At 33.1% G+C, this 15,756-nt stretch overlaps 1 protein-coding gene and 1 long non-coding RNA gene across 4 annotated transcripts; one reads left to right on the top strand and one right to left on the bottom strand.

The window, feature by feature from the left end:
• The first annotated feature begins 5,525 nt into the window (after nt 1-5,525).
• On the top strand, nt 5,526-7,574 carry LOC107938049 (putative cyclin-D6-1). Of its 3 annotated transcripts, none has more exons than XM_016871084.2 (6): nt 5,526-5,899; nt 5,988-6,068; nt 6,186-6,281; nt 6,368-6,569; nt 6,675-6,805; nt 6,896-7,574. In XM_016871084.2, exons 1-6 carry the CDS (start codon nt 5,714-5,716, stop codon nt 7,136-7,138), a joined length of 939 nt encoding a protein of 312 aa, XP_016726573.1. In that variant the 5' UTR covers nt 5,526-5,713; the 3' UTR covers nt 7,139-7,574. The 3 variants fall into 3 exon arrangements, with proteins under 3 accessions (XP_016726573.1, XP_016726572.1, XP_040938908.1); XM_016871083.2 differs by having other exon boundaries at nt 6,183-6,281; XM_041082974.1 differs by lacking the exon at nt 5,988-6,068 and having other exon boundaries at nt 6,183-6,281.
• Nucleotides 7,575-8,805: 1,231 nt separating this feature from the next.
• LOC121210940 (uncharacterized) lies at nt 8,806-9,704 on the bottom strand. The gene is made up of 2 exons (XR_005906228.1): nt 9,429-9,704; nt 8,806-9,193 (listed from the first exon to the last, which is right to left on the bottom strand). It is a non-coding gene; the product is annotated as an uncharacterized lncRNA (long non-coding RNA).
• Nucleotides 9,705-15,756: the final 6,052 nt, after the last annotated feature.

Here is a 15,756-nt window from a genome sequence, read left to right as displayed (position 1 = left end):
TTTAAAAACTTATCTCAATAGAGTTTAATTTATTTAAATAAAGTAGTGAAGTTTAAGTTTGTTTAATATAGGCCTAAAAAATCAGAGACCCAAGTTTGTAGGGTTATTTTTCTAAAATTATATATAATTGAATTTCGGTTTCCGATTTCTTATTGTTTCTAATATTTGCTCATTTTCCATAGTTGATGGTCATGTGGTTAGATATTCATTGCTTGAATTTTTTTCTTTTTTTGATAAGATTGGGCTTAACCACAACTTCGAACTTGACCGCCGTTGTGGTTGGGCTTAATCTTAAATACATTATATACCACATAGGTCAAGCTTAAGTCCATATTGACTTGTGAATTCTTTTTTTGGCTTAATTACATTTAGCCTATGAAGTATACTCAGTTTCTTAGTTTGGTAGTAATTTTTTTTGTCCTAATTTGGTGCCTAAATTATCAATTTTCTCTATTTTTTTATCAATTTTGTAACCAACATTAAAAAGTCTGTTAAGCAACTTTGGCCAATAAAAAAAAAATACCATGTGGCAATTTTATTTAAAATAAAAATTTAAATTTAAATAAAAAATTATAAACACTTTTGACTTTGACTGATCGTTGACCAGTCGTTGATTGACATTGGCCATTCACATGGAGCTATTAGAACATGCCACACATCCTTTTTTTAGTATTATATATATTATATTGATTAAAAATGTAAATATATATAATGTATAAATATATTTTTGAAAAGTTTAAAACTATTTTTTTATAAAATTATAAAATTTATAATTATAAATTTTAAAAATTAAAACTAATATATAAAAATTGAAAATGTTATAAAAATAAAAAATATTTAAATTTCAAGTAATTGCAAAAAAAAATTAAAATTTAAATATCTTTTTAGAAATTTATAATTATATATTTTATAATTTTATAAAAATTTACGTTAAAACATTTTTTATTTTTTATAATTTTTGTATAATTTTTACAATTTTTTAATTTTTGTAATAATATTATTAATTCCAACTAATTTCTTTTTGATTATCGTAATTTTTTGTAAATATTATTTTTATAATTCATATTTTTTTCTAGATTTTATATATATTTCAAATTTTTTATATATTTATTCTATTTTTATATTTTTTTAATGTGTCTATACATTTAATAAAAGAAAATGTTTATTCTTACATAAAGATGCCATGTGGCGCTTTGTGGTTATCTAAAAAATAGACTAAAAAATATAACAGAGGCATACTTTGGGCACCAAATTGGAAATTTGAGTGTACGTCAGGAACCAAATTAAGATAAACAAAAGTTTAAGTATCAAAATGAAAAAACGAATATATTTTAGAGACTAAGAATTAATTATTATTTTTTGGTTAAAAAAAAAGGAGGAGAAAGCATTTTCAAAACTCGTGAATATTTTAGTGTTAGAGACGATTGGGCTTAATCAACTATATAAAAATGCTGAAATTAGAGTGAATTTATCTCAGTTGGCCTCACTTAACCGGGAAAAATATTGGATGCCCCGGTTTCTTTCTTAAAAAAATATACATGTTGGGATAAGCTTGAGCACCTAGTAATAGCTCCATTGGATTCCTTGCTTGGAACTGAACCCCAAAGGCTATGCTTAAATATAAAGCTATGTATATTCAACATTTAAGCTCAATTAAAGAAGCATTAAGTACTCAATATCACTTGATTCCTCTCGTTTGTGCATATATTTTTATATTAATCAACCAATCTTAGGCTTTAATTGCTTGATACATGAAAAGCTTAATTTTCATCTCTTGTAAATTTCTTGCGATGGGAAACCTTTATTAGTAATCTTGTAATTGTAATTCGTCTCTTCTCCCTCATTGTTGGAAAGAAACATAAATGTTGAAAGAAATGCCCACTTTAGACTTGGGACATTGTCTAGGTTTGAGTATTATAAAGTGAGGGAATACAATGATGGTGTTATCTGCTGGTGATATGGCGTGTTACATACACTCATCATGTGATTGCATGTGTGTGTCTCTTTCTTGTCTCTTCCCATTTTTTTGCACTCTTCACTTTAAAACTCCATAAGTTTATTTGCACAAAATTGATGTTCACACAATAAGGGAGATAGGAAAAGCAAAAGGCTATTGGTCTTCCAATATGTGCAAATGGGACTCTTGCACCAATGTAGAGGAAAGGAGAATCGATTGCTATAATCCTCGAAGTCAAAGAAGAAGACACCTGACAGAAAGAAGTAAAAATACATATCAGAGCACTTTTTTAAAATTTAATTAATTTATTAAATATAGTATTGACAACTTTTGTAATGCTTTTAATATATTGAATGCTGAGAATAACCTTAACGGGTAATTTTATTGCAATTGCCAGCAAATCCCATAAAATAAAATGAAAATTGAATATAGGAGGTGGAGCAACTTTGAAGCAAATCCCAAGAAATTGGAACGTTCTTCAAAGGCATATCGAAGTTATGGAAGTCACTGTAAAGTTATTTGGCTTCTTCCCATATCTATTTTTATAAGGCAAAAAAACCCTGCAATATTGCATTATTTTAGCATCTAGGATTAAGAGTGTAACCCATTTAAGAAGAATCCTATGGAGTGTAGTATTAATTACAACGAGAAAACAAGGGACATTCAAGATAGTGTTGCCCATTTTCTTATAGGAGGACTGCTTCGTTGGATTCCATCAGGACTTAAAGTAGTGAACCCTCGAGTTTGTTTCAAGTTAATAATACCTAAAGCCTAGCGTAAAATTTCAATTGTTTCAACCATTTCTTATCCTTTAGAAAATGGTAGCACTGTTATCTATAATAAAAAAATAAAATGATATCATTTCTAAGAGATTCATGTATATGTTCCAGGTAATTGTTCCAACAATGGTAAGAAATGGCTTCTACCATCAACACGTGCGTATGACTAATGTGCATGCTTATAAGATATAATTAAATAGCAACACTAGAAGATGGATATTTCAAAAGGCTGTTTGGCCGGGGGGGGGGCATTCTAAAAGTCCTAATAATTGGATTGTCGCCCAATTATTAAGATTTGCAGACTAATTACCAGCATTATTGAGGGACTAATTATCAAAAAATATTTAGCACTGATCACCAAGTTAAAAGAAAACTGTTTTATTTGTCTACTTACCCCCATCCCGAATTCTTTGCGCCTTTGGACCAGCAAAGGCAACGCCAAGTTAAGATCCCAAGATTATTCCACAACATTTCTAAGAAAAATCCATAGATGGCTGCTTTTGCAATATTACGCTGCTAGTTGTGATCAATTTGCAGGCAACATCAATATATAGGAGATCTGCTCTAATACTAGCTCCTTAATTAAAAAAAGGAAACTAGCTCCATGTGGGTTTCAAGAACTAAAGGCATGAGTCAAAGTTGTTAAATGGATTGGTGTATAATTTCAAAAGTAGTTGCATTTGAGAGTCTTGTTGGAATCCTTATCTCACATAAAAATGACTATTTCATTGTTTGGTCTCTATAATTGGACTATCTGTCATGTGTTCCCATTAGCTTTTGGTTGAGACATTCATATCCAAACTGACCAAAGAAAGGGGCCAACAATTTTGGATCATATTAAGGAACAAAACAATTTCAAAATAGTCTCTCCATTTTTCCTTAAAATATTATTATAAAGTTTCATCTTTATAGGAAAAAACTTTTTTTCTTAAATTCACAACTATAATCAATGTTCATTTATGTTGCAACACGGTTTGTTATAGTGTGGTTTTAACCACGGACGGTGATTTTTAGGATTCTTATGAACTTATAGAGCTTTTTAAGAGAGATTTAGCAACACTTTTACCTATATCTCAAAGCCTTTTTTCTTTTTCTTGTGATGGAGAGTGCTTTTATAGAGGAGAAAAGGAGCATTGATGTAGGTTCCATTAGATTGACACCATACTATATATATATATATAAAGTGGCTATAGAGGCATGGATGCTTTATTAGGATGTTATAGGTTTAACTTGATGGTAGTGTAAGAGACTGGGTATACAATTGCCCCCATTTGAGGGGAGGTTATAAAGCGATTTGCCCCAAAACTATCAAAATGTGAAGCGTAGTTGGGAGTTTCATGTAGATACACATTTATTAGTAGCTTGTACTTCTTTAAGATTCCCTAATCATGTTGTTGTTGTATTGTTTGTTGAGGCTTGAGGAGGTCACTTCCAACGGAACATTAGAGTCTTAGAAGGGTTCATTGAAAGCAACATTAGAGCCCTTAGAAGGCTTTTGCCTGATGGGACATTGGAATCTTAGAAAGCTATGTCTGATTGAGTCAATGAAGAGTTGCACCCTTTATGAGTATACTTACTATAGAGTAGTGTTGAAATCCCTTATATGATACCTTTTTGTTGAGGTAAAATATATAGAGGGGGAGAGTAGAGGTTGTGTGTAGTTCACACCATATAAGGTGCAGGGAGACACTAATGACTTCCAATACTTATGAGGTTTCTGCGTGATCTTGGTGGAATTTTTTGGATATAGAACACACCTTTTGAATTTGATCTTCAAGGGAAATCCATAAATACACCTTTATTTTTTTTATCTAGCCTCTTTTTTAGCTACTTTTTTTTTTGCACTCTTTTGGGTAGCTCCTTTATTTGTAGCTTTGTAAGCTTAGTCAAGCTAGAAATATATAATGAGATTTATATAAATAATGGATTCTTACCATAGAAATGTGTGTTTAAGTAGATGGGGTAGATATATAATGAGATCCTCCCTAGAAAGGTAAGTTTGAATAAATGAGATAGATATATGATGAGCTATCCCCTTAAGTTGTTTGCCAAAGTAGATAAAATAAGTGATTGATGAGCTCTATAAGTGTAGATATATAATGAACTCTTCAATGAAAGAGTTCACTTGAAGGAGTGATCCTTGTAAGAATAGATATATAATGAATTCTTTAATAAAGGGGTTCACCTAGAAAAGTGGACTCTATACTAAATTGGATGTATACTGAACTTTTATGGGTGTCTGAGATCCATTGTTAGACTCATCAGTTGAAATTCTCTTTCTTGATCTCGAAAAACTTTAACAGTCAAAACTTTATACTAAACTCAACACCTATAGATCTTGAGATACTCCAGAAAAACATATTTAAAAAAAAATTAAAGATATTTAGTTGAGGAAAGTATAAAAAAATTCACCATTTTCAAGTAAAAACTATATCTTATTTTATATTTTCTCTATAAATATTATTAAAATTCTAAAGTGAAAAAAGCATTTGAAACAAGTGTTTGGTGCATTGTAATAAACATTGTTGTAGGTAAAAAGAAAAAAAATTAAAATCAAAATTGAAAGATAACATTATTAAGAGAGCATACTCAAAAACCTGGAAAGAAATAATTTTTATGATCCATAAAAGATGATTAATTCAATATCACAACCTCTTTTTTAAAATGTTTGCCTATTTTTATTATTTTTATAACCTATCATTTCGCGCTTCAAATTTATTTTTTTTCTTTATTTATGAAATAAATAAAAGAGTGTAAGATATAAGATATCTATATACCGGTAGCAGCAGAGTGGTGAAACTCCGAAGTCTCCACGCAGAGAAAAAAGAAAGCCGTAAACTCTCTCTCTCTCTCGCTCGCTCCCTCGCCGTGCTTGTTATCATCATTGCACTTCTCTTATAACAATGTACATAGGGATAGTACCGCCGGTCTCTCTTCAACGCCACTAACCTTTAACTATAATCATATTAATCTATTGATGGAGTTCGATCTTGAAAACCCATTAGCTAACTCCAATCACTTGTGCCCTCCCCCTTCTCCTAATTCTACTTCCCTCTTCCTGCTTGAAACCGATCATATGCCCTCTCACCATTACGTACAGTCTCTCAAAGCTGGAGCTTTTCCTACTTCTGTCCGACGACATGCTATCGCTTATATCTCACTGGTAACCAAATTTACCTTCTTTCTTTCTCTTCATTTCAATTATGCTTCTGCATATTCACTGAATTTTTATTTATTTATTTTGGTTTTAGTTTTGTTGTCGATTTGGCCCTTTCTTACCTTATCTCGCTGTCAATTATCTTGACCGGTTCTTGTCAAGCCAAGGAATACCGGTAAAAAATCCTTAGCCGCTTCAGTACTATTCGTATTAATTAGTAATTAACAATATTTATGCAGTTAATAATAAGAGGTGCAGAACTAACAAAACATTTGATTTGATGTTGCAGCAGAAACCTAAGACATGGTTTGTAAGACTTGTTGCATGCTCCTGCGTCTCCTTAGCTGCCAAGATGACCAAAACTGAGTTTTCTCTCATCGACTTTCAGGTAAACATTCATATCGGCAACGACAAGTTTATATGGTAGAAGCTAGGTGGGCTTTATCTAAATATTTGGTGTGGGGATTCATATAGGGCGATGGCGGTTTCAATTTTGATGCACAAGCCATAGAGCGAATGGAGTATCTAATCTTGGGAGCACTCAAATGGCGAATGCGTTCAATTACTCCTTTCTCTTTCATATCCTTTTTCATTTCATTCTTCAATCTCAAAGACCCTCCTTTAAGGCAAGCCCTCAAAGCTCGAGCTGTTGAACTCATCTTAAAAGCTCAAATGGGTAGGTCTACTTGTTTAAAATACCAAGAATACAGGCTTCTATCCTACCACCACTTGAGTCTCCTTCTCTTTCTCATTGTTCCAACTTGGTTGGTGAAATTAACAGATACAAGGCTTATGGAGTTGAGGCCATCAATAATTGCAGCGTCCGCACTTCTCTCTGCTTCCCATCAACTTTTTCCCTTGCAGTTCCCCTGCTTTAGAAAAGCAATTTCCAGCTGTTCGTATGTAAATAAGGTAATCCCTTGTTCGTAACTTTTCCATCGCCTTAAAAAGAAAACAACCAATTGATTATTTAAATTAATTCATGCGGTAATTTGGGTGCAGGAAAACATGTTAAAGTGCTGCAATTGGATGCAAGAGATGGAGAAGGAAGGAGAGCAATCAGAACCAGTGGATGAGATTATGGCGTCGAGCTCTAACACGCCTGTTAATGTGCTTGACCAGCATTTTTCATGTTGGGGAAGTGAAATTGCAGCCGATGCAACAAAGAGGGACATGAAGAGACCAAGAATTAACGATTACCCTGACAATCATTCGGTCCACTTCTCTCAGCTCCAACACTGTTGATGACACCTTTATGTGTCAAAAGTTTTAATCAATGGCCCATTTTGAGAGTGACCCTTCCTCGCCTTCAAATAAGTATAAAATACAATGGAAAACGAGAAATGGGTAGCTCGGCTGGCAAAGTAGATGTTTTTGGTTTCGTAGATGATGGATCAATCTCTAGTGCTGGGCTACGTTACTGTGGATATTAGATGAAAAAAGAAGCGGAGAATCTTTGTTTTAGGTACAGAACAAAGACAAAACATAACTTTGAGTTGTAGGGTTGGTGTTTTTGTTACTCTATTTGGTGTTACTATGGTCGTGTCTGGCAGATGAATAACCGTGTGAGTGCTAATATAACAATAATAGTATTATTATTGTTTATTTATATGTGTTTTAAATACAATGTGAGAATGTGACTTCTTGATTAAGTTTGAACTAGTGATGATTTTTCTTTTTACATTTTAGGATAATTTAAATTTTATCTTATGGTAGCAATGGCTGAATGTTCATTTGGGCAACAATTCCCAAAGAAATATGAGGGTGAAAGTGGCAGAAAGATAATATCTACAAAATCTAAAACACTCACTAACAAATGATTTGCTATTATGATTCTTTTAATCTTTTGAATACACAACAATTTTAGTTTATAGTTTTTTTTTATTATTAACCAACTAAAAAAATGATTTTCGTAATTTAAAAAACACTTAAATGAATAAGAAAATAAATATTTTTTTATTATAAATTTAAAAACATTATGTACTTATATACAATACTCACTTTGTTTATTTCAAGTTACATTTTAGTCACTTACGTTATCGTATTATAACATTTTAGTTACTGAACCATTAATTGTCGTTAACGGTGTAACAGTAAGCTGACATGTCACATTAAATCATCATTTCAAACAAAAAATTTAGGTTAATTTATACAATAGCTCCCCATGTTTTTTTCATTTTCGGCAAATTTTTTTCATGTCCTTTTAACTTTTTATTTATTTATTTTTTATTATCTTCTGTTTCTCCCTCTATTTTCTTTCCTTCTCCATTTCTTTTAACATAGTTTTTTTATGTTTTCCATTTGTTAAAACCAGTCTCTATTCTTTTATTTTTTTGAACAATTTAATCTTTTCAAGTGAGGTGAGCTTGCGGATTAGTTTTAACAAATAGAAAACATAGAAAAACTACGTTAAAAGAAATGAAGAAGGAAGAGGAAAATAGAAGGAGAAACAGAATAGAATGAATAAATAAATAAATAAAAGAAAGTTAAAGGTGTATAGAAAAAATTAAATTGCTCAAAATGAAAAAATAATATAGGGACCAATCATAGAATTTAACCTAAAATTTTCGTTTGAAATGATGATTTAACATGACACGTTAACTTACCGTTACATCATTAATGATAATTAACGATTTAGTGACTAAAATGTGACAATACGATAATGTAAGTGACTAAAACATCACATTTCAAACATAAGTGGCTAAAGTATAACATAAGGCAAACAAAAATAACTAATTTGATAATTTACCCTATAAATTATAATATAGCATTTGTGTCATATGATAGTTGAATTAAATTTGTCATAATCTAGTATTAGTGTTTAAAATGATGGGGCCTTGTATATAAATCTCGAAAGATCTTTTCTTATGTGGCGATAGTAAGAGTACACATACTAAAGTTGGGCCACTACCAAAGATAACAGAACATCTATCTATTGATATAATCATTAAACATTAAGAAAAGATTTTAAAATTATTTCTAAAAAACAACAAATATTACTGTAACGGGCCATTTTTGCCCGGACCCAAACCAAAACAAAAATAAAAATAATAGCAGTCCAAATTACAGGCCCAAATGATTTAAACAAAAAAATACATCAAACCCAAATGAAAAAAGGCCCAGTGGCACAAAATACTTAAACATTCTCAGCAAAACAAAAAACCCTAGCTCTAGGTGCGCCGCTGCCCTCAGCCACGTTAGCATGCTCGTCCCAAGGCTCTTGGTCCCGAGGTCTGTCGCTTTTTCACCAAAGAGGCAAGAAGACCACCTTTCCCGCTTCCATTGACTCTCCATGGATGCCTACAAAAAAGGAAAGAAATAGTAGCAGAAGCGAAAGCATAAACAGTAGCAAAAAAATAAAAATAAAAACAAACAATATGTAAAAATAGCTATAAAAAGCTGGATCCAGATTGTAAATTTTTTACGGAGAAAAAAAGCAATCAAAAAAGAAAAAATATATACAAAGGTGATTCCCTTTTAATTTTTTTGTCTCATTTAAAAAAATAATAAATAAAAGTAAAAAGACATTTCTTACCTGTACCGCTTCATCTACCCCGTCATCGAAAACTTTCTCCGGCATAAAAAATGGCCAGGAGGTCGAAGATATTTCTTTTTGAAAAAATGAGGGCCTAACGTTCAAATCCGGGATAAAAAATGGCTAAGGAGAGTTTTCATTTTCTCTTTGGCCACCGGAGGTGATGGCCACCGGAGGCGACGGCTATCGTCGCCGATAACCAATGGCCACGGCGGAAGGACGAATGCGCCCATGGCCGAACTATAGACGAAATTAGAGAAACAAAAGCTTTTTGGTTTTTTTTTTTGAAACTGGGATAAAATGAATTTTTTTTGTTTATTTTTTTATTTATAACTCATGTAAAGCGACACTATTTTGGGCCAATTTTTCATAAGTCAAAATGACGTCGTTTTGATGAGACCCGCGCGTCGACCCGACCCACTCTAGAGGATCAACAAAGGGTCTATTTGCAAGATCAGTCCTTCCGCTTTTACAACGCGTTTCAATTTAGTCCTATCTCATTTTTCTATTTTTTAAATTTTATCACAAACTTTTAGTTTTGTTTCAATTTGGTCTTTGAGCCGTTTTAATGGGTAAGCACCAGAAAAAGTGCCGTTTTGGGCTGACCCATGATCCGACTTGACCCATTCCAGGATCCGAGTATTTTGGACTAAGGGTCTATTTAGCCTTTTAGTCCTTTCGCTTTTTCGGCCTGCTTCAATTTAATACTTTTTTATTTTTTTTAATTTTATCACTAACTTTTACTTTTTGTTTTATTTTGATCCTTCGATTATTTGGCTCCTTGGAACGATGCTTTTAGGGGGGTCTAGGAATAATTTCCCATTTGATCCTTGCTCTTTCTGCGCGTTCGTATTTGGTCTTTTATACTGTTTTTTTATTATTTTACAATTTATCCCCTTAAACCTCATTTTAGTTTCGATTCAGTCCTTATTTATTTATTTGTTTATTATAATTTATTCCTGAGTTTTCGTTCTAATCTCGATTTCATCCTTTATTTATTTAGTTTCGATCCTTTTTCATTCTTTTTTCATTTTATTATTTATTTATTTATTATTGTCTTGCTTTCATTTAAAAATGTATATTGTTAATATTTGTACATATCGTTATATTGTCATTATTATCTAATTATTATTTTATTTTATTTTTTTGTTATTTTATTTTTCCTTTTATTATTTTTGGCATTTTTAAGTCGTATCTTTTAAATCAAATATTTTTATTTTATTTTATTTTAAGTTATTTTATCTATTTATTATAATTATGTTATTAATATTAAAATATACCCTTATTTATTTATATTTTATCATTCCAATATTCTATCCATATAGTCATTTTATATTATTTCGTCATCACTACATCATGCATTATGTCTAAATAATTAGTTGTTTTTATACTATACCCCAAATAAGATAAATACACATATTTTTAAATATTACATTTTTTATTATTAAAGAAAATGAAATTTTAAAAACAGGCAATGTTTCGTATTTGGGATATTCGAAGAGTCGTACCCTAACTTACGGGGTTTCAATTTTCTCGTTGAACCTAAATCACCGAGTATCCTTTTAAAATTAAAATAAATGACATTTAAATAAAAAAATAAAAGACAAGCTTATTCTCAATAATACAAGGTGTCGTGTTCTAAGTTACGAGATGTGACATTTTGTTACTTCGAGATAAGGAGGAATTTTATATATTTTGATTTATTCGAGTAATTTTAATTAAAAATAACATAATATAAAGAAGGATTGTATTTTAAATTCTTTTTGAGTTTTCAATTTTCGACACCAAGACATTAGGTAATCAACTAGGTACCAATTTTGGGCATCACGAGGGTGCTAATCCTTCCTCGTGCGTACTCGACTCCCAAACCCGTTTCTGAATTTTTGTAGACCGAAAAATATTATTTTAATAAATTAAACCTTTTATTAAAAAGATCAAGTTTTGAGGTGATCCGATCACACCTCATATAAAAAGGATTGGTAGCGACTCTCATTTTCGTTTTCAAAATAAAAAAGTTGATTTCAAAAAACTGATTTCTTGTCTTTTTGTCGAAAATTGATAATTCGGTTTAAATTTACGGTTCTTTCGTTGCATTTCATTTTTATGGTCTACATCATTTTGATATATTTGCTTTACTGGTTCGAGTCTTTGGATATATTCTCACATATTGCATTTCATAATTGGTTGGTTATACCCTTTTAAGTGGGAGTGAGAAACTATTCCTTCGTGATGTCTTCACCTTCGTATAAGATAGTAGATCACTTTCGGGATACATCCGTACCTATGCCTTCGTGAGAATTTCATCTCCGTATATTCTTAGGGAAATGTATTTCCCTGACCTTAACTCGGTCCGTATGACCCTATAATGGGTGAGGATCGAGGAATCTGCCAGTCCAAGTATCATTACTTTAGAATCGAACCACATATAATGAGCCCTAAGAGCCTACCCTAGGTAGAACCGCACTGAACCTCTAGTGGTCACCTAAATAGGTGCTTTATTTATTATTTCTTGCTTGCTTTAAATTTTAGCTTTGTATAAGATGTACTGACTTGTTTTGTTTTGCTTTGACTATGATTGCATGACAATTTCAACATAAAAAAGGTGTTGCTTCACATTCAGTTACTAAATAAAGAGCTTGCCATGGAGAACAGATTTCTTGATAAAGTGGAAGATAATGCGGCTATCCGCATATGGTCTGAGAAAACGTAACTAGAGAAGGGTAATAGTCGATGGAAGGGTAAGTGTCAGAATTGTGGGATTTCACTCGTATCAGTATGACTCAGAACAATCTTCAAGAGTTAAAAGAGATATGAGATCAATGGGACAATGGAATCAAGCAACTATTCTACTGTAATTATAGTGACTTGCATTATCTACTCGATATCAAAATAGACAAGCACTTGTTTCGAGTTCTGGCTCAATTTTGAAATCCCGCCTACAGCTACTTTACCTTTGGGAAGGTAAATTTGGTACCTATTGTGGAGGAGTATACAACTTTGCATCGATGCCCGAGGATTCAAGCCAACAAAGCTTACTCTAGAGCCACCAATGTCCTGACTTTCTTAAAGAAACTAATGAGCATTACAGGGATGAGTGAGCAATAGGTCACGGTCTGAATGAAGCAAAAAGGAGAAAGCAAATGTATCCCTTGGAAACATTTGTGAGACTTGATCCTAGCACACCTAGATATGAAGAAAAGGGTCGATGTCTTTGTTTTGAGTATTTATGGGTTGATCGTTTTCCCTAAAGCACTAGGGCACGTGGATGAGGCAGTTTCAGATTTGTTTGACCAACTTGATAAGAGGGTCATACTCACCTCGATAATTTTAGCAGAAACATTTAGATCATTGAATGCATGCCGGAGAGCAGTTGAAGGAAGATTCATTGGATGTGCACAAATCTTGCTAGCTTGGTTTCACGGCCACTTCTGGAAGATGAAAAAAGTTTCTTATTGAGTTTTCTCTTAGAACTACTTTCCATTAAACCGAGGCGAGACGATATTTCTGAAGAAAAATAGATGGCGATTCTCTAAAATCTCCAAGACGAAGATGTTGAATGGAAAGCTCTTTGGATGATCCCTGATGAGATTTTGTACCGATACAGAGACTTCGACTGGGTTCCTCTACTTGGGATATGGAGAGCTGTTGGATATGCTCCTCTACTTGTGTTAAGGTAGTATAGATCGAGGCAGTTCATACCAGCAACACAACGGTTGGTTCAGTGTGAGTTTTCGTATAAGGGTGATAATTACAAGAAAAAGGCTCGAGAAATATCAAACGCCTAAAACCAAACCCGCAGGATGAAAAGATTTGCTGCGAGTCCCTTGACGACTCTTGAATATGATTGGTGGTAGGGTCAAAGAGTCAAGGACAACATCTCTGTACCAAATAAAAAATCCACTCGACCAATAGAAGAACACCTGCAAGTGATCCCGTCTGAGCTAGAGAACATAAAACAGGATTTTGAAAATAGGAATTTAGAGCTAGGAAAGAAGATAGAACAATTATAGGAGAAAAAGATACAATTAGTCTTAGATGTTGACGTCCAGAAGTTAGAAGCCAAGAAATTGAAAAAAAGAAAGAACAAGGCTGAGGGAGACTTAGACAGTCTAAAAACGGATTATAAGAAGTTGCGCTTATTGATGAGAACTGCTGGGCTAGAAAAAACATCAGAACAATGGCAGCAAGAGATCAAAGAAGAAAAAATTAGAGTTGATCGATGGGAAAAGAAATTCCAAGATACTCAGGTTTGAGAAGAGGCTTTAAAAAGGATTTTGTCAGAACGCCAAAATAGAAAGATCAAATTAAAAGCTAGAATAGCAGAACTAGAAAAGTTACTTCATCAGTATCGTAGTCGTAACTCTGTAATTGAGCTAAAAACGAGCCTAAACAAAATTGAAGAACTAAAAAGAAAAATATAAGAGCTCAAGACCGCATTACAAAATTGTGAACTCCGAGTTAAACTCCTTGAAGCAAACAATGAGCGTTGGAAAGAGCAACTCTACCATTCTCAGGGTTAGGTTATGGATAGAGATCATATCGTGGGTGAAGCTGTGGCTTAAGTACGAGAGGTAGCCGATCATTTGCAAACCCTATTAGTTCAGACTGTTGTGCTAAGCTTGAAATGTGAATCGAAATCAGATAGAGGCCGATAATTAACTTTGCTTCTTAGGAAAGTTAAGGCTTTGAGTATGAGGGCAAAGCCATATATGTAATTCATTTTATGTAAAGAAAATTGTTTTCTAGTAAAGTTATTTTAATAGAATTGAATTAGAGTCAATGCCTTTTTTATTGCATTCATTCCATCCATTTGCATTACATTGCATCATATGCATTAAATTTCACAAAAAGACCCTAATTAATCGAAATTATAACAGCTAACCTGGAAACCAACGAAAGACTACCAACCGAACATCGTTACAATATTCACGCCAAAACCAAAGTAATGGATCAAAGGTTAGAAAGGTTAGAACAGATTAAAAAAGACATGTAAGATCAGTTGCAAGCACAGTTACAAGAACAACTAGCGAAAGTACAACAGGAAATGAGGGATCAAGTACAGGAATCCCAAAGAAGTATGATAAGCCAATTGAGACAGTTACTGATTGGAGGACTCAAAAAAGGGAAGAGCACCGTGATCAACTCAGCGGATGATAATGAGGACCTCACTTACCCCCCAGATTTTATCTTGAGAAACATCCAGGCACAACCGGATGTGTACCCATGAAGGGTACTAGTTACAATCAGACCCCAACAGTATCAAGCCGGTACCTCGACTCCAATAAACTACCAAACATGCTCAGGTTCTAATCTGGAGGATAATCCAACCAATCCTGTTGTTCTTGATATAGATGATATGATTGAAATAGAAAAAGTAAAAGTGGAACTGCCAAAGCAACTTGAAAATTGGTGCAAATGGTTAGAAAAAAAATTCAGAGCAATTAAAAACATTGATTATCACTGCGAAATTGATGCCAAGGACTTGAGTTTGATCTCAGACCTAATACTCCTTCTAAAGTTCAAAACTTTAGAATTTGAAAAGTATAACGGGACCAGCTATCCTGAAGCTCACATCACGATGTTCTGTAAAAGATGATAGGACACATTAATAGTGACCAATTACTAAGTCATTACTTCCAAGACAGTCTGATCGGGTTAGCAGCCAAATGGTACAACCAACTGAGTCGTGCTAAAATCAATTAATAGAAATACTTAGCACAAGCTTTTATGAAGCAATATAGTTATGTGACGGACATGACACCCGAAAAAACCACATTGCAAAATATAGAGAAAAAGCAAAGTGAGAGTTTTAGGCAATATGCCCAAAGATGGAGAGAGGTGGCAACGTAAGTCCAGCCACCTCTTCAAGAGAAAGAAACCACAATGCTTTTCATCAATACTTTGAAAGCCCCGTTCATTTACCATATGTTGGAAACTGCCACCAAGAGCTTTTTGGATATAGTAATATTTAGTAAAATAATTAAAAACGTAGTGAGAAGTGGTAAGATAGATGCAGGAGAAAACGCCAAAAGATTAGCCCTGAGGAAGAAGGAAAATTAGCTGAATAATGCAAGCATATATAACAAAGGTTATTAAAAAACAATCACTGTAGGCTCGCCGAGGACAGTAATTACTAGCCATCAGGGCCCCCAAGGCAAGAATATAACCCAAGGCCAAATACAGAAAGGCTCCAGTTCACACCTATCCCAATGACATAGAGGGAGTTGTATCAGAGTCTATTTGATGAACATGTGGTATCCCATTTCTACTTGAAAGCTATGCAACCTCCATTCCCCAAATGGTACGACGCGAATGCTTAATGCGAGTA

Source organism: Gossypium hirsutum, chromosome A12, assembly GCF_007990345.1.
Source record: "Gossypium hirsutum isolate 1008001.06 chromosome A12, Gossypium_hirsutum_v2.1, whole genome shotgun sequence".
NCBI classification, from domain to species: domain Eukaryota; kingdom Viridiplantae; phylum Streptophyta; class Magnoliopsida; order Malvales; family Malvaceae; genus Gossypium; species Gossypium hirsutum.
Note: the sequence above shows the minus strand (reverse complement) of the source record. Positions and strands in the feature narration are given on the sequence as shown.

Coding starts and splice junctions, on each gene's coding strand:
- LOC107938049 (XM_016871083.2), top strand. CDS start 5,714: ATGGAGTTCGATCTTGAAAACCCATTAGCTAACTCCAATCACTTGTGC. Junction 6,570..6,674: donor CATCTTAAAAGCTCAAATGG/GTAGGTCTACTT, acceptor TGAAATTAACAG/ATACAAGGCTTATGGAGTTG. Junction 6,806..6,895: donor GCTGTTCGTATGTAAATAAG/GTAATCCCTTGT, acceptor ATTTGGGTGCAG/GAAAACATGTTAAAGTGCTG.